Source organism: Bos taurus, chromosome 2 (assembly GCF_002263795.3).
Source record: "Bos taurus isolate L1 Dominette 01449 registration number 42190680 breed Hereford chromosome 2, ARS-UCD2.0, whole genome shotgun sequence".
Lineage (NCBI taxonomy): Eukaryota > Metazoa > Chordata > Mammalia > Artiodactyla > Bovidae > Bos > Bos taurus.
The window spans coordinates 112,103,489-112,122,823 of NC_037329.1; the positions used below are offsets into that span (position 1 = coordinate 112,103,489).

A 19,335-nucleotide genomic window follows, 5' to 3' on the forward strand; every position below is an offset into this window, starting at 1 on the left:
GGGAGAAGCAGATGGTGAGGGCAATAGCGTGTCTACCTGCGGGATGAGAACTTGGTAGACAACCAAGCGGACATGTCATCTGGACACACAGGTACAAGCCATAAGCTCCGAGGAGAGTGGAAGCTGGAAACATACTGGGTATTCACAGAACACACGTGCACATATTCATATGCATGTATGTCTGGATTCTTCTGTGGTCTTTTTCAAAATAAGTGAGTCTCTTAAGTCTAAATTCATAGCAATAAAAATAAAAAACTTGTTAACAACTTTGACTCAGCAATTCATATCCAAGGAAATTGCCTTTATTGAATTATTAATTTATTCATTTGGCCATGCTGCATGGTTTGTGGGATCTTATTTCCTTGACCAGGAATCAAACCCGGGGCCCCGGCAGTGGAAGCGCAGCATCCTAACCACTGAACCACCAGGGAATTCCCAAGGAAATTATCTCTAGCAGTTCCAACACAAACATCTAAAGATTCATGTACAAGAATGCTCATTCTAGTGCTGTCACAGAAAAAAAGTAAATGGCTATCCAGAGGATACTATGATATGCGGAATGCTATGTAGCTGATAAAAGGATCAAGCAGATCCAAAGAAATGACATAAAGTTTTCCAAGGGAGATTGTCTAATAAAAAAGGTTACTGAATAGAAATTATAGTGTAATCCCATGTATGCAAAAAGTTGCACAGACGTTTTATATACCCACAGAAAAGGTCTCAAATGATACACCAAACACTTAATAGGAGTTTTTATACTAGAAAGGGGATTATTTTTTTTCTACCTTACATACTGTTACGTTTGAAGATTTTGTAATGAATGTGAAATATACTTCCACTAATTTTAAAGCTTTTTCTTAATGGAAAAATTTCTGCCCTCAAAGTACTTACAGTTTATGGAACTTAAGTCAGAAGGGTTTTCCCCTCTTATTTCCATCCTCTCCCTTACTGTTTTATTAAGTGAATCCTCTCAGAGACCTTGACATCTCGGGTGAAAAGTCAGGAAGGCTGATAAATGGGTAAATGGAACAGCAATGTTGCAGCAAAGTGACCAAGGATGGCTCAGCTTGGCTGAGGCCTACGAGAAGCTGGGCAGCAGGCACCAGAGGCCATGTGAGTGACCAACTGCCAGGACCACCTGCCTCCCAGCCCTGGCTGGTCATGTGGTCAGACAGTGATGAGACAGGCAGGAAATGGGTGACCCGCTGGGCAGTCTGCTGTCATGAAAACAAATGCCTGCCTGCGGCCACCATGGACTATTGGGCTTTCTTCACAAGACAAACTGGCCCCCTCTTTCCATGAAAAGCTGCCTTGCCGGCCCAATGGGGAAACCTGGGAACAGACAATGCCATGGAAGGCCCTGGGTTCCAATCCCAGGTAAAGAAAGTGGGGCAGGAAGGACGGCCCCGGGCCACTTGCAGTGTTGACTTGGGAGGGAACAGGACCGTCAGGACTTTCATGGTCTGCTCTGAATTCAGCACAGGTGAGTCAGGGTCCAACGGCTAACAGGCAGGACACCAAACAGGGCAATTAAATTCATGGAGGGACCATTTAGGAAGCAAGGGGAGAACACAGAGGAGTCATAGAATGGTACCCTGGACCACAAACCTGAGCACCATTACCAGCCCTAGGCGGGGAGGGCTGAGGGGAGGGGGTGTTGGCCCAGAGACAAAGGGCCCTTGGGCAGGTCCTGACAGCGGGAGACCTTGCCTGGAGGGATGAGGCGGCCCGGTGATGCAGGGAGAGCCCTGGAGTGCCAATGCCTGACCCTGCCCTCCCCCTTTACTCCACCACCTGCTGGTTCACCCCATCAGCCAACCAACAGGAAGCCCAGGGGCAAGGAAACCCACTGATGCAGCCTCCTGGGGGCTCAGAAGGGAATGAAGGAACGAGAACATGAATCAGAGAAGGCGGGGAAGAGATTCCCCACACCGTGGACCGTAAGAATGTATTTGTCTCGCTTTCTGTAAAGCACACACATATTCTTAGATAAATTAGTTCTTAATTGAGAAGCCACCTGGAGATGTAACTCCCTCCCAGGAAACATCCTATATGTTCAAGAAATTCCTACGAATACAAACATTTTGCTCTTCATGGGAATGTCTACAGAAGCCTTGCATTTGAATCTTTCCTGACTTATTCGTTATTTTTCAGCAATAGAAATATACAGTGAGGCCCTCTCCAATTTGGTTTATTAGAATGTATAAATACTGATCTAAAACAAAATAGCTTTTCTTCGGATAGGAGCTAGAGGCAATTCTAGTTTTCCAAAAGATGTCTTCCTAGGAAACGTAACCTGCAAGTGATTTATAGACAAAATGAGCCTTCTATTTTTTTTTTTTTTGCCTTCTATTTTTAAAATTTTATTTATTTGCTTTTTTTTTTTGGCCATGCTGCGTGGCTTGTGGGATTTTAGTTCTCTGACCAAGGACTGAACCCATGAGAGTGTGGAGAGAGTGGTTAGGACTCTGGACTGCCAGGGAATTCCCAAGAGATTTTTATTCTCCTCAGTTTCTTTGCATGACACCTTTCTGTAGGACTTTTAAATACATATTATCTTTAAAAAAATGTACTGAGTGGGCGACAAAATACCACCTGGAAGCTTAATAGATGACAAGAGGAAGAAAAGTGACTGCTTATTGCGTCCCTCCCGTGAGTCATTCCTTACTCTAAAGAATTAGGCAGCTAGAGACATGAAGAGAAGTGCCTGATCTAATACACACTGTATATGCAAACGCAGTGCTTGGGACCCACACATCCACATACAGATTGGAGACATGAAGGTTAACTTACAAATGAAAAGGTAGTTTAACTGGACCACAAGTATTTCAATGAAAGCAGGTTTATCAAATAATCACCAGCCTTAGTTCTCTGTGGTAATGAGGCAGAAATAGGTCATTCCCCACCCCCACCCCCCCGGCTATAAAACTGACATATGCTCATTTAAAAAATTTTCAAACTCAAAGCAAAAATAATCATTTGAAATACTACCACTTAACATCTTATTGAACATCCTCCAAGACATGACTGTGTGAATATATAGAAAGTATTTTACATAAACGAGATGAAACAGCATCTGCTGTTCTGTAACTTGTTTTCTGAAATCAACCACATATTATATAACTTTCTACTTACATAAATCTAATTGTCATGTGTGTTCCACTACATGTACGTGTATAGCTTCTAGTTGTTTGCCAGTGTGTGATTATCTTCAGATTATAAATTCCTTGGTGTGAAACTGTTGGGGCACAGCTTCTAGGAAGTCAGTCAGACCACAGTCCCCCCAGCCCCACAGCACTCAAGGGCGCCCATGTGCCCGCACACCAGAGTCATGACTGGGCTGGCCTTGTCAACTTTTGCAATTTTTGCTAATCTGATCAGTGGAAAAGAAATCTAATTTTTACTTTCATTTTTAATTTGGTAATGTAAGATTGCTAATGATGAGTTGACAACGCATTCATACGTTTACTGTCCATTTATACTTCTTGGGTCCTAAATTGCCCTTTTATCCTTAAATTTCAACCTAAAAGGGATGCATGTGTTACATACTAATACATGTTGCTGTTTAGTCGCTAAGTGGTGTCCCACACTTTCATGACCCCACGGACTGTAGCCCACCAGGCTCCTCTGTCCATGGGATTTCCAGGCAAGAATACTGGAGGGGGTTGCCATTTCCTTCTCCAGGGTATCTTCCCAACCCAGGAATCAAACCCACGTCTCCTGCAGTGGCAGGCAGATTCTTTACCACTGAGCCATCAGGAAAGCCCACAGTAATACATAACCTTTGTAAATAATGCCAAGACTTACCATGAGCTCTTAAAAAATCCTGCCCTCCCCTCCCCTGTGCTTTTTAAAAACTGAGAAGGCAGACTGCCCCTGAACTTAGTGACAGCACTCAAGGGCCTTTCCATGGCTGGCACATTCTACAACACAGCCTCACCCAGGGTGAACTTACCGCAGCGGAACACAGAGAGCTGGGCCAGCATGGGCACTTGGTAGGATTTCCCGTCAGCTGCCACAAATGTGCGCTTCTTGGTGTTCTCAGGCAGAAACCGTGATCTCCACAAACCCTTAAAATACACTGCGTTGACCAGGACCAGTCTGGTGAGGACGCCGTTGAGAAGATCTGGGGACAGCAGACTGTCGATCATACCTGTGCAGGCAGAGAACAGACATGGAGGACACTTGGGACCGGCCATCCATTAGCGGGCAAAGGCAGCTGAGGGGTCAGGGGGAATGAAAAAATCTAACAAGTTTTAAGATTCAAAGATTTTTAAAAGACCTTCCACAATATCCTCTTGTCCTTCTAATTGTTTTCCTCACTAAAAATTAAAAGCTGAAAAAAAAATTAAAAATCAGTGAACTAGAAAAGACTTCAGAGAACCTCTATTTAGAGTCACCAAACTTTTCTTCAAGAAATTCTTTTAAAGTTGTAGGATATAAGAGCAACATACTAAAAATCTCTGTTTCTGTACACTCAGAATGACCAATTAAAGAATAAAATGAGAACAAATCCACTTATAATAGCATGAAAAATAATCAAAGGAATATATCTGATAAAAGCACAAGACAAGAACACTGAACCAGAGATCAAATTGCCAACATCCGCTGAATCATAGAAAAAGCAAGAGAGTTCTAGAAAAACATCTATTTCTGCTTTATTGACTATGCCAAAGCCTTTGACTGTGTGGATCACAATAAACTGTGGAAAATTCTGAAAGAGATGGGAATACCAGACCACCTGATCTGCCTCTTGAGAAATTTGTATGCAGGTCAAGAAGCAACAGTTAGAACTGGACATGGAACAACAGACTGGTTCCAAATAGGAAAAGGAGTACGTCAAGGCTGTACATTGTCACCCTGTTTATTTAACTTATATGCAAAGCACATCATGAGAAACGCTGAGCTGGAAGAAACACAAACTGGAATCAAGATTGCCAGGAGAAATATCAATAACCTCAGATATGCAGATGACACCACCCTTATGGCAGAAAGTGAAGAGGAACTAAAAAGCCTCTTGATAAAAGTGAAAGTGGAGAGTGAAAAAGTTGGCTTAAAGCTCAATATTCAGAAAACAAAGATCATGGCATCTGGTCCCACCACTTCATGGGAAATAGATGGGCAAACAGTGGAAACAGTGTCAGACTTTATTTTTCTAGGCTCCAAAATCACTACAGATGGTGACTGCAGCCATGAAATTAAAAGACGCTTACTCCTTGGAAGGAAAGTTATGACCAACCTAGATAGCATATTCAAAAGCAGAGACATTACTTTGCCAACAAAGGTCCGTCTAGTCAAGGCTATGGTTTTTCCTGTGGTCATGTGTGGATGTGAGAGTTGGACTGTGAAGAAGGCTGAGCACCGAAGAATTGATGCTTTTGAACTGTGGTGTTGGAGAAGACTCTTGAGAGTCCCTTGGACTGAAAGGAGATCCAACCAGTCCATTTTGAAGGAGATCAGCCCTGGGATTTCTTTGGAAGGAATGATGCTGAAGCTGAAACTCCAGTACTTTGGCCACCTCATTCGAAGAGTTGACTCATTGGAAAAGACTCTGATGCTGGGAGGGATTGGGGGCAGGAGGAGGAGGGGACGACAGAGGATGAGATGGATGGATGGCATCACTGACTCAATGGATGTTGAGTCTCAGTGAACTCCGGGAGTTGGTGATGGACAGGGAGGCCTGGCATGCTGCGATTCATGGGGTCGCAAAGAGTCGGACATGACTGAGCGACTTATGTGATCTGATGTGATAACTAATTCCCTATAAGCCCGTTTTAAGAACATTTTGCTGCTGCTGCGTCACTTCAGTCGTGTCCGACTCTGTGCGACCCCATAGACAGCAGCCCACCAGGATCCCCCGTCCCTGGGATTCTCCAGGCAAGAACACTGGAGTGGGTTGCCATTTCCTTCTCCAGTGCATGAAAGTGTAAAGTGAAAGTGAAGTTGCTCAGTTGTGTCCGACTCTTAGCGACCCCATGGACTGTAGCCTACCAGGCTCCTCTGTCCATGGGATTCTCCAGGCAAGAGTACTGGAGTGGGGTGCCATTGCCTTCTCCGTAAGAACATTTTACTTATCCTCATAAGCTATACTCATTAATTCATTTCTGTGTTTGATAATAACTGACATGTATGACTGCCATTGAGGGCTTTGGTTGGTACAAGATAAACTGGTGTCATGTTGATTTGTTTTAACTCTTGGGTTGATTTAATCCCAGTTAAAAATAAAGGAACATTTCAGCCTATGCAATGTTATCAAAGCTAAATGCTTAATTTCTCTTAAGATTTTAGGAATGTGGAGCATTAGTTTGGAATCCCTGGTTATTACAAAGCTACTTAAAGAAGAGGTAGGACTAAAATCGGTGTCTATATTGATGGGTCAGGGATCCGTCTAGGCTCATATTACAGAGATTAAAAAGAACCAGGGTCTGTCTGTACGAAAAAACTATTTGTTAAGGAAGAGCTCTTCACAAGACATCGGGGTGGTCCAGCTTGTTTGTGCAGGAGTGAAGGAGCAAACATAGCTGTTGTGGTTTCAGGATGCTCTTGTGAATGCATGAAGATCCCCCTCAAGTGCCATCTCTGCCTGAAGCTTTGGATTTTCATTTAGGTTCCTTTTGCTTGGCGTTTAAAGATTCAATTGTGTGTTGGTGTGTGTGTGCACCTGTGTATGTGTGTGTATCTGTCTCTCCGAGTGTGTACAGGTTTAAGAGAGATCACTAATACCAGAACTATTAAAAATGAGTTCACTGTAGCTTTTAATCCAAAAAGTACCTAATATAAATGCCTGTTACAATACCTTAAATGGTGGGAATAAAACCAACAGCTTCTGAAGAAGCAAGACTATCTAATTCAGCAGAGAGAGCTTTAAGTCCTTTTAGATGAAGCTCAAGAAGACTCAGATGGACAATAAACAGATGTTTATGTGAGTCATGGTTAAGAAGCACACCAGGATGGATACCCTAACCAGCAGGGTTCTCTTAAGTCAGTCAGTGTCATCACTGTTCTTTACTTACACCAGGGGGCGCCAACGCCCCCTTATAGCAGGATCTGCAAGAACACAAGCGCTATAAATAGCCATTTTTCTAAGCAAGCGGCCTCTGTGAACACTGGATCCTGTGGGAAGGAAGTGAGAATTCTGTGCTCCAGCAAGTCGGTTTCCCAATAGCTGTGTCTTGCCTTCGCTGGGACCATTATCCATCCAGTCCAACTCCTACATACCTTTGAGATACAGCTCAATGGTCCCCTCTTACAACTCTTGTCTGACCCTCCTCCCATCTCCCAGGAGTTTCCATAAAACCCAATGCTCAGCACTATTGTTACACTGCAGCATTTTATTCTAGCCAAATGTAACATCTGTCTCCCTCAACTAAACCGTGAGCTGTACAAGAGCAAGCACCCTGTCATCAATTATTGAAAAATCACACCTAAGACGCTACGTTCACTCTTCTGTCGGTGCATACCAAGAGTCTGAAGCAATCTCTTCTGCCCTTTTTCCTGAGACAGATAAAGCCTCTTACGGCCACTAGGTTTAGGCTGGCTCAGTGGTAAAGAACCTGCCTGCCGATGCAGGAGACACAGGTTCAATCCCTGGGTCAGGAAATTCCCCTGGAGAAGGAAATGGCAACCCACTCCAGTATTCTTGCCTAGCAAATCCCAGGGACAGAGGAGCCTAGTGGGCTACAGTCCGGGGCGGGTCACAAAAGGGTCAGATGCAACCTAGCAATTAAACAAGAACACTGCTACTGGTAGAACGGAGATATAATAAGGGAGCACAAAGAAATAAGAAGAAAAAAATGCATGGTTTAGAGGCAAGGAGGGACCTGCCATCAATAATTGTCATGAACATGCATCCATCATCTATCCACGCATTCATTCTTTGATGCCTGCCTACCATGTGCCAGGGATTCTTTTAGGTAAGAAAACAAAACAAAAATAAACCCTGTCCCTCAAAAAGCTATAGATTAGAGGGAGGTGGAGACTGACATAAGTGACTTGGAAATACAATTGTAATAAATATCCTGCAGTAAAAGTATGGATACTTAAGGATGTAAGGGCAAGTAAGAGGGGGATGCGATCTGGTCAGTGAGATCAGGGATGGGTGGGCTCCTTGAGGAAGTATTACATGAACCCACAGCTGTAAAAATAACTCACATTTGCTGAACATTATTTCTAAAGTGTCAACTTTCAATGCCTTATGAGTATTATTCATATTCCCATAACAGCCTTAATGTTATTACAAGAATTCTAGTAGGCACCACTGTCTTTTTTTCCTTCCGTCTTTCTTTTTTTGGCTGCACCATGAGACTGGCAGGATCTTAGTTCCCCCACCAGGGATCGAACCCGTGACCTCGGCAGTGAAAGCACTGAGTCCCAATCACTGGACGTCAGGGAAGTCCGGTACCACTATTATATCATCTCCCCATTTTACAGAGGAGGATGCTGAGGCACAGGGAGGTTAAGTAACCGGCCTGAGGTTACACGGCCAGTAGGTGGCAGAACTGATATTCAAACTAGGCACTTAAGCTTGTAAGGGCTATGCCATTCATGAGATAGTGTGAAATGAACAGGCCAGGGGCTACTGGGGAGAGAAAGCATTCCAGGAAGCAGGATGCACGAGGGTGTCTGTGATTGGAGACAGGATGGCCGAGAGATTGGGAGGGGGCCCGCGTGGCTGGATCCGAGGCCATAGAGAGGGTGTCCCAGGCAAGCCGTCACCATATCCCTGGCACACTGGAAAGTCTCCCCCACCCTCTGCAGGGCAGGATCTGTCATCTCCACGTGGTGGTCTTCCACATGTGGACTGATTCACCTCCAGTGTCTCTCTGAGACTTCGCATGTAGCCAAGTGCCTCTGAGTGGGGCCGTCTGAAAATCTGTAGGAGTGTTTCTGGCTGAGTGGACAGTGACCAGAGATGCTACCTGTCTTGTAATGTTCAAAACAGCCCCACGCCGTGAACGGTCCTGCTTCTGGCATAACTTTCCAACACTCCGCTGCAGAGTCATGTTGCTGAGAAACCTGCTCAAGGTCATCTGAGCCCAGAACCTCACTCTTCTTGCTGGTAAACACAAAGTATCTTTTTTTAAAATAATTTATTTTTAATTGGAGGATAACCGCTTTACAGTATTGTGTTGGTTTCTGCCATATATTTTGCGTACTGTTGACGGACACTGAATTTGCCAGGAAAGTGATGACCACGCAAACCAAGAAGGGCCTGTACTTGTTTTGGTCGGAAATTTACAAAGAGTTTTGCAGTGTTTTAGAAAAAAACTGCATCAGTGATGGCAACACAGCCTGTGGTTTTTATGTCACCAGTGGGGTGGGCCTGACTCTGCTTTTGTGGCTGTCAATTCACAGTCAGTGTGAATGTCAATTCCCATGTCAATTCTTATTCTAAGATTCTGTTGCATATTCAGGGGTGGCTGTACCCAAGGGTTTACCTATTGAACTACATCCATAAACTACTTTTGTTTTTCCTAGTATTTCAGCTTGGCATTATATTAATTTTTTAAAATTTATGTACGTGTGCATAGGTTACAGGAGCTATGCATTTCACTTCAAGAGAGTATGAAAATCTTTTTTTGACAGCTAGTGTTAGGTCTGCAGGGTTGAAGAGTACTTGTTTAGCCTTACTGTTTTCCTTTCCCCAGATGCTATGAGCAATGCATTGAGTCAGTGTGTGTTCAAAGTGGCCTGAAACTGTCGGGCGGCATCCTAAGGGACTTACTGCTCCCAGGACACAGCAGAGGAGAAGACTAGGTGGGATCTGACATGTCACATCACACAGCCACTCTGTATCTGAGTGCCATCAGCTTCCTGCCTCTGTTCTCAGTCCTACAGGCTCAGAAGTCACACTAATCCCCTCCCACTCGCTGGTCTCCTGATCATTTCGTGGTTTCAGGAAGGGAGCCTAGGTTGCACCGTGCAGGGTCCTGTTTAGAAGGGATGGCACGGGTTTACCAACACCACCCTGGCTCTCCTCCACCCTCTGGAGCATCTTTTCTAGCCCCTCATGTGGTTTGCAAATATTTGCCTTGACAAGTTTGGAGGGAGACTAGGGGAGAACTTGTTTTAGTGCAGAAGGCTAGGCCCCTGCCTCAGAGCTTCTGCCTCAGCAGACTGGGGGTCCAGGGATCAGAATTCTAAACACATGCCCTGGGCCATTCTGAGGCTGGAACCGTGCTTTGAGAGATGTGACCGGAAGAGACAGAGTTTCTCCAAGCTTCCTCTTTGGGCTTATTCTCCTTCTTGCTTCCACTCTTTTGCTTCCACTCTCTTTTGCTTCCACTCTCATGACCTTAACTCCCCTCTTTGTGAAAGATGGTTTCCAAATCTCTGTTTCTAGCCTTAACTTTTCCCTGTTGTTCTGTGCCTATCCCACCTCCTGAATGTTTCCACCTGAAACTGCACTTCACATGTGAACAGGCTAAAAACACTGATGTCAGACATTTCTTCAGTTTCACGGGGGAAGGGACACACATGCACAAATGACCATCACGGTGGACCTGCTGTATCTAATGAAGGGCACAGTCGTGTAAGCACATGCCAACCACAACCCACCAACACACCTACTTCCTGCAATGACAGGCGAGAGGGGAGGAAGGGGAGGAGAGAGGCAACACAGGGGCAGGGGGCCGAGAGGTCCAAACGATTATGTAGAAAATATGCTACAAGGATGTGTTGTACAGCACGGGGCATATAGCTAATATTCTGTAATAACCGTACATGGAGTGCAACCTCTAAAACCCGTGAATCGCTACACTGTACACCGTACCTTATATAATACTGTACATCAACTATACTTCAATAAAGAGAAGCAGGAAGGTGTGGGGAGGGCTCAGTCCTGAACCTTACAGGCTGAGAAGCAAATTCTGGGCAAGGGGGATGCAAGTATAGAAGTAGGAAGAAATAAGCAAAAAAAATCTGCAGAACAGACAAGAGCCTGGGGGCAGGGACCTGGAGATGAGATGCATCGAGGAAGAAAAAGAATCCTCGGAGCTGTATTCTGCCCTGGTCCCTGAGCCACAGGGAGACAAGTCCCCGGTGGTGGGGGTGGGGACGAGCTGTGCCCACAGCAGGAAAAGGGAAGGAAGAAGACTGAGCCGTGGGGCTGCTAAGAGGGAGAGGATGGTGCAGTCAGTGGGGTCCAGGGCTTTCTCCAGGCCGCTGGACTCACTGACCCCAGGTAGGGTCTCAGAGCCTAACTCGCGCCTCTGTCCACAAAGCAGAAAACCACCCCCACTCGCCCTGGGACCCGTGGCCACTCACCCTGCGTCTCGTTCCTGACCCACGCGTTGATGGACGCACAGGCGGAGGCCGGGTCCTCGAAGTTCGCGTTCCGGACTTCACACTGGAACACGTCTTTGTTCCTCGTGACGAAGGGCACTTCCATCTTAGAGTCGTTCTTCACAAACACAGCGTTGGCCACCATCACAATGTCTTTATTCTTCTTGGAGACGATGGCCTTGTTGATCTTCTTTAACATCTTACCGACTCCTGAAGCAGAAAGGAGAAAATGCAGAGATATTTCTATAAGAATTCAAGGCTTTCTTTTAAAAAAAAAAAAAATATCATCTGTAGTATGGAAAATAAGAACAGTATAATAAAAAAGATAAGTATGAGGAGCAAGAGACTAAATCATCTGATTTTTCAGTGGCCTCCTGTTAAGAAAAGAGGGGAGGGTGGAAAATGATACATAACCATTCACAACCCCTCAAGATCAACTGTGGGCTTCCCAGATGGCTCAGTGGTAAAGAATCCGCCTGCCAATGCAGGAGATGCAAGTTCGATCCCTGAGTTGGGAAGATCTCCTGGACAAGGAAATGGCAAGCCACTCCAGTTTTCTTGCCTGGGAAATCCCATGGACAGAGGAGTCTGGCGGGCTACAGTCAGTCCATGGATCGCAAAGTATCAAACATGACTGAGCACACAGACAAACGAGATCAACTGTACGTCTTGCCTGAAAACAGGCCTCTCCCTGGGCTTCTCCACACCTTCCCCGTGTAGGCCTCGCTCTCCTGAAGAGGTTCCTGGCACCAGGCCAACAGGGAGACTGGAACCCTCGTCAGTTATGTACCCATGGGGGAATCAGCCCAAGGACTCTCCCTAATCTGTCTCTCTTTCTTCTGAAGCGCTATTTCCTTTCCTGACAAAGATTTAATAGTTCAATTTCTTGTCTCTATTTTGAAAAAAAAAAAAAAGTATCAAGAAACGTCAGAAAGACTACGAAAAACTGCCACGTGCCACCATCCAAGAACAATGTGATTTTTACTTGATACCAAGCTCACAAAGGGGATTCATTCTATGGCAACATAAGCTTTATTTTTGACTTCCCTGGTGGCTCAGACAGTAAAGCGTCTGCCTACAATCCAGGAGACCCGGATTCAATCCCTGGGCCCGGAAGATCTCCTGGAGAAATAAATGGCAACCCACTCCAGTACTCTTGCCTGGAAAATCCCATGGACGGAGCAGCCTAGTAGGCTACAGTCCATGGGGGTCACAAAGAGTAGGACACAACTGAGCAACTTCACTTTTCACTTTTCACTAAGCTTTATTTTACACGTGACTTGTATGCGCTCCATCTGGTTTCAGGGCATGGAAAAGAGGGAAAGAAGTCACAGAGGATGAAATGCGTGCCTACAAGAGAGCTCAACTTACAGATCCGTCTAACTCACTTGGGGTCCTTTCAAAATGACACTGTTCTAAAACAACCAGCAGGGTCACCTTGACGGTCACTCTGGAAAAGGGCAGGTGAGAGCCCCACGGTCCGGCCCTTTGTGAGGCCTCTGGGGACCCCACCCCTCGTGGGTTCTGAGAGGCGGGCCCAGCAGGAGCGGGCAGGCCCCCTGTATGATGAAGGGACCAGCCGCCGCCAGGGCCCAATCCTGGCACTCGTTCCTTTCAGCTGCACGGCCTCCTCCACCGGCCCCGGCCCCCTCCTCAGAAAAGGTCAGGGTAAGTCCTCCTCCCCTGCCCTGGATTGCCTCACCTCCCTCCACAACCCACGTACCGCCATTCTGAGTTCCCAGAGGCTGAGCCCAAACCAGGGCCTGACAGCCCACCCGGGCTCCCCTGGATGAGTCTGTCATGTGAACTGACTTCGGTCAGGGGAGGCTGCCCAGCGACCGATATTGTCAACATTTTAGAAATACTACCTGACATGGATGTGGCTTGGCGGGAAAACAAACAAGAATCTAGTTGCTCTTTTAAAATGGTGTTGGCCGGCAGGGCCTGGCCGGCCCTGGGAGAGGCCAAGAACCCTATGGGTGGTTTGCTCTGATGTTATAAATCACCAAGAGTTCTGTGGGCTTCCAACGAGGGCAGCACAGTGTGTTCCAAGCATTTAGTCCTCCTGTGCTTCCAACAGGTGAACGAACTGCAAACTCAAGAGGAGGTTTCATGCTGTGTAAACAAGAGTGAGGGCCAGCGTGGGAGGGCAGGGGTGGGTAGGCCTCTGGGGCTGGTGGCCCCAGAGGAGGCTGCTTAGAGAAGAATCAAGCTGGGGTGCAGAGGGAGGCACTCAAGCTCCCAAACCCCCATCTCTCTCCTCTGCTCCGAGTGTCAACAGGGTCAAGACTCCTAGAACCTGATGGCAAGTGGGAGTGGAAGAATGTGGGTGGGAAAGCACCTTCACTTCCCAATAAAGCAACCAAGAACCAGACGTGAGAAAGGAATTGTTCAAGGTCACGGTGCCTGCTGGTGCCAAAGACCAGTGCTGCCCCACATACCCCATGCCCTGGAGGAGGTGGTGGATGGGGACTCAGGTAAGAAAACCTCAGCTAAGGCTGAGTGACAACGCTTAGAGATGCAAGCTCCTAAGTTTAGGCAGGTAATTCAAACAGGGTTTTCCTTCAAGAAAACGAAACCATTCCTATCGGGCCTTACTTGAAAAAGAAATCAAGCTTTTTATTTTGCAATAGTGATAGAGTCACAGGACGTTGCAACACCATATATTTTTCCCTGTATATTTCTACCTTTCACCCGAATTTCCCAATGATAGTATCTTGCATGATGGTAGGATACAGACCCACAACCAGAAAACTGCCACTGGCCCAGGCTCCCACGCACTTGTTTTACACGCATGTGTGTGTGTGTGTGCGTGTGTGTGTGTGCGTGTGTGTGTGCAGCTCTTTGTAATTTCATCCCCTGCGGAGACTCATGTGTCCACCACCAGTGAAGACGCAGATGGATTCCCTAGCACAAGGCTCCCTGCTGCAGCCCTCCATGGTCACAGCCACCTACCTCCCCAAGCTTATGGATTTAAAAGCATATTCACAGCCATAATGCATTCTGAGCCCTGTATACCATTGGGGTGGGGCAGATGGGAAGTTTTGTTTGAGATGAGAAAACAGGAGCATCCAGAGATCAAGTGCCTGCCTGTAGCCCCACAGTTGCAGAGCAAAGCCCAGAGCCCAGCTCTCCCGAGCCCCAGCGCTGCCACTGGCCCTTAGAGGAGGCTGGTCCTCAGGCCCAGGGCGCACTAGCGAGACCCCTCCTGGCTGAGCAAGGGGCCCTCCTGCCCGGGACGCCTGTACAGCCAGGCCCGGACACACGCACCGTTCACGCCGTATCTCATCACCGTGGTGAGCTGCTTCTTGGTCCTGCCATCCGCTCCCAGCTGTAGCATCCCCAGGACGGACGCAATCCCATGCGGAGAAATGATGATGTTGTCATGAGGCTGGGACTTGACGATCTGATTGAAAACTTGGATGCCCGTGTCGGAGCCGAGTTCCTCCAGAGACAGAGGGTTGAACTGGGAGCACACAGAGGGCAACGTCACGGAGGCCACCAGGAAGAAGGGGAAATGCCAATTCATGGTTCCTTCCGGCAAGGACAACCTGAAAGAGGAGACAGAGAAAATATTTACGTTCTATACTGAACAAACATTTATGGAGGAATTACTTTGTACTCAGGCTTCCCTGGTGGCTCCGTGGTAAAGAATCCGCCTGCCAATGCAGGAGACACAAGTTTGATCCCTGGATAGGCAAGATCCCTTGGAGAAGGAAATGGCAACCCTTTCCAATATTCTTGCCTGGAAAACCCCATGAACAAAGGAGCTGGCAGGCTACAGTCTAGGGGTCACAAAAAGAGTCAGACACGACTCAGCGACTTAACAACAACAAAACAACTCTGTACCCAGGTGGCTATGATTTATTAAATCCAGTGTAACTGCAGATCTTTAATATAGTCAAGATAGAACAGCATAGATGAAACTGTTTTCCTTTATATTTTGTGAGGGGGATGGGGAGCTACAGGAAGGAAACTTCCACTTGCTGGTCCCAAGACTGCAGCAAACACAACTCTAATCATTATTTCTTTTTCGTAACCACCCTTCATCCCATCATACCAATATTTACTGAGCACCCGCAGTGTGCCAGGCCCTTGTCTAAGTGCTGAGCACAGACTGTAAAGAAAATGGCCATGATCCCTGCCCTCCGGGAGCTTATATTCCAGAGGAGACACAGAAAACCAGGAGGCAATAGAGTCATTACAGAGAGGGAGCAGGGTCATGACAGTATGAATGGTGATGTAAGTGAAGGAAGCAGTAGGGGTGGGGCAGCATGGGCCTGGATGGGCAGGGAAGTCACTTCTGCAGAGGGACACACGTGCCAAGGCCAGAGTAACCAGAAGAAGTGCGGATCTGGGGAAAGGATGTGCCAGGCGGAGGGGCAGAGGATGGGTTATCAGAGGTTGATGCGGCTGCAATATAAGGGACATGGGGAGGGGGGGTCGGGGAGGGGGTGAAGAAGCAAAAGGGGCCAGATTCTGAAGGGCTTGTCAAGCCCCGTCCGGCTCTTGCATTTCATTCTACAGGTCGTGAGAAACCACTGGAGGGTTTGAAACAAGGAGTGAATCTCTCAGGTTGCTGCGATTATCTTATTAACTACACGTACATGATTTTTACGATAAGCATATGATTTTCTTAACTAAAGAATGCTTAATGAAACTAAATTTAAGTGAAAATAAATGTAAACCTGCAAGAGGGCAGAGCAATCGGCAAATTCAGCAACTGTGAAGACGGCATTGTTTACAGATATTGCCAGTTGTGGTGATTCCTTTGAAATACGCTTTCTTCCTTGATTACTGCTGAGCTTTCTTTGGCTGTGACAAGTAAGAGGTATGAAATTTACATGTGTTTATGGAAAAGCAAATACTCTCGTTAAACAAGAACTTGGAAGTGACAACTGGTAAAACCAGCACAGAACTCAAGGTGTGGCTAACTTGGCTCCTCCCTAGATCTGAGCTCCTGATGGGCACAAGTTTATCCAGGAAACAACTGGTCCTCCTGTTACATGCTTCCCTGGTGGCTCAGATGGTAAAGAATCTGCCTGCAATGCAGGAGACCAGGGTTTGATCCCTGGGTTGGGAAGGAAGATCCCCTGGAGAAGGAAATGGCACCCACTCCAGTATTCTTGCCTGGAGAATACCATGGACACTATGCGTATTTGCATGGGGAAGGTAGAGGGTGTGTCTTCAGAGAATAAGACTGAGGGGAACCTTTTAGCAGAGGTAACCTGGAGGGGAAAATAGTGTCCATGTGCTCCAGGGAAGGAAACGGAACCAGGACAGCATCAGGCAACACGGGAATGTGTGTTCCCTTAGTTCTTGTTTAGTCACTAAGTCGTGTCTGACTCTCTGCAACCACCAGGCTCCTCTGTCTATGGGATTTTTCAGGCAAGAATACTGGAGTGGGTTGCCATTTCCTTCTCCAGGGGACCTTCCCAACCCAGGGATTGAATCCACATCTCCTGCATTGGCGGATGGAGTCTTTACCACTGAGCCACCTGGGGAGCTCCGTGTTCTCTTGCCTTCCTCTTTATTTACTTTTCCTGCTCCCCACTCCAGTAGGTGTTCAATAAATGCATGTGGGATTAAACTTAATGCCTTATATACGTTCTATTTTTGTTATTTTTCATTGCATCAAAATAATGTTATTGAGCATGACTAGAAAATGATTCCTTTTAAAAAATGTATCTTATTTATATTTCTCTGGCTGCACACAGGCTTTCTCTGGTTGTGGAGCACGGGTTCTAGGCTCGCAGGCTTGAGCAGCTGTTATGCACACGGTTTAGTTGCCCCACAGCATGGAATCTTCCTGGACCAGGGATTGAACCCCTGTCCACTGCATTGGCAGGTGGATTCTTAACCACTGGACCACCAGGGAAGTCCTAAGAAAATGATTCTGTTTAGTCCTGAGCCTCACTCACTTTTAGCTTCAAACATTTTCCAACAGAGTAAAATGCACTGGAGTGGGAAGAGGCACCCACTACTTCCCCACCTGCTCCCCACCGAACACGCAGGGCCCCAAGGTGAACCACTAAGGCCATCAGTGAAAGGTGATGGTGGAATATTCTTTATATTGGGAAACAAGCACATTACAAAAAATTCAGAACATTCAGAGCTTAACTGTAGAATGAGTGTAAATACAGCCTGTCTAAATTCAAAACATGTAAGTGACCTACATACACTCCCACTCAGGGCTTTCCTATGGCCAGGGTGGCCTAGTCTGACTTTGGCACCTTGGACCGGCTCTAATACCACAACAATCCTCTGAGTTTCTTTTGGCCTGGTTGACAATGCAGAGCTTCCCAAACCTGACTATGGAAGCTTTACTCAATGCATCTAAAAATTAGACATTAGACACTGTATCCATCCCCTCTCCCTCCCTTCTTTTTTTTTTTTTTCTGGAAATAAATGTCTGCTTTAACCTTTGAGATACTACAAAGCCAGCATAAATATAAAATAGTCAGTACCATCTTTGTTACAAATGGGCCAAATCCGGTGACTGGTACCAACTTAATCAATGTGAACTGTTGACTCTCGCATTTTGGTGGACTCTGGCAGCTGCCTTCAGTGTGCCATAATCCATACTCCCCAAACCTCCCAACAAAATTCTCCCGGATTAGCAAATATTTGAATCTGCATACTCAGAAAGGACACCAAATTGGTTTAGCCTCTGCTAGCTTAAAGCTGATTTACCCAAACACTATAGATTTATGTAGAAGATTGTAAAACGGGTAGAAAGGATCAGTAACCAGGAAAAGCTACATTCCAAGGTCTTGGAATCAGCAAAGACTGTCTCCCAAATAAACAGCCACCTTATTTAGCAGAATTTTGCTTGGTCGTGAATTTTAGCTAAAAGAACAGTTTCATTATAAAGTGGGGGAAGTCTGCCAGGGGTGTTTTTCTTGGTTCCTTGGGTTGGGAAGTTTTTGAGAGATGTCTGTGTGTAGTTTCATAACAGTACACTGCGACAGGGTCCGGGGCTGTGCAGAACTTGGAATCAGAGCTGTTTGTGATTGATGTTCTGGGCAGAACTTCTTCTTGGCCTCAGTTTCATAGGCTAAATGCTCAGCTGTCTAAACTTACCTGGCTTGTGCGCGTGTCTAAGATTAAGCTTTTACTTCTTCCCAAAGTTCTGTAGCCAGGACAGTGAGTATTAATCCAAACATTACTATCGGCTGATAACATTCCTGATATGAATACATATTCATCTTCAAACAGTCTTTTACATGAAATAACTGTTAGAGTTATCAGGCTTTGAAATGCTTACTCTCTAGAAGGAAGAGATTCTCATTATGGGAGGAACATAGTAACATCCTATTTTATTTTTTTGAAAGAAATCACACTTTAAATGTTCAGGTAAAAGAAGGAATAAAGATGTCGCCCAAATGTATTACACAGCATCAATATGGACGATCCTGCTGCTGCTGCTGCTGCTAAGTCACATCAGTTGTGTCCGACTCTGTGCGACCCCATAGACGGCAACCCACCAGGCTCCCATTTCTTGAATAATCTTTTCATAGTAGTGAAAAGTCTCTACTTTAAGCCATTCTTGTAGGGAGATCACAAACCTATAAATAAAGCCATTATTTCAGGTGAAAATGAAAGTCACTCAGTCATGTCCGACTCTTTGCAACAGTCCATGGAATTCTCCAGGCCAGAATACTGGAGTGGGTAGCCTTTCCCTTCTCCAAGGGATCTTTCCAACCCAGGGATTGAACCCAGGTCTCCCACATCGCAGGCATATTTTTTACCAGCTGAGCCACAAGGAAGCCCATTATTATAGGTATATCCTTCCAAATGTGGGCTTCTGTTTCCCCATGAACTTCTTGTTTCTGACTTCAAATCTTTCCTTTCCAGAGTGAGGAATGTTTTTGAGCTTTAAGTGAGATTTAGTGTTGTAAATCTGGCTTCCCAAATGGCACTAGTGGTAAAAAACCTGCCTGCCGATGCAGGAAACACGAGAGACGTGGGTTTGATCCCTTGGTCGTGAAGATCCCCTGGAGGAGGAAATGGCAACACACTACAGTATTCTTGCCTGGAGAATCCCATGGA

At 46.1% G+C, this 19,335-nt stretch overlaps 1 protein-coding gene across 2 annotated transcripts in view; it reads right to left on the reverse strand.

The window, feature by feature from the left end:
* SERPINE2 (serpin family E member 2) overlaps nucleotides 1-19,335 on the reverse strand; it is a 70,936-nt gene that overhangs the window by 15,726 nt on the left and 35,875 nt on the right. For both annotated transcript variants that reach the window (NM_174669.2, XM_024999003.2), the window contains 3 exon segments: nucleotides 3,956-4,153; nucleotides 11,266-11,493; nucleotides 14,554-14,834. In NM_174669.2, coding sequence (NP_777094.1) covers nucleotides 3,956-4,153; nucleotides 11,266-11,493; nucleotides 14,554-14,812 — 685 coding nt within the window. In that variant the 5' untranslated portion in view covers nucleotides 14,813-14,834.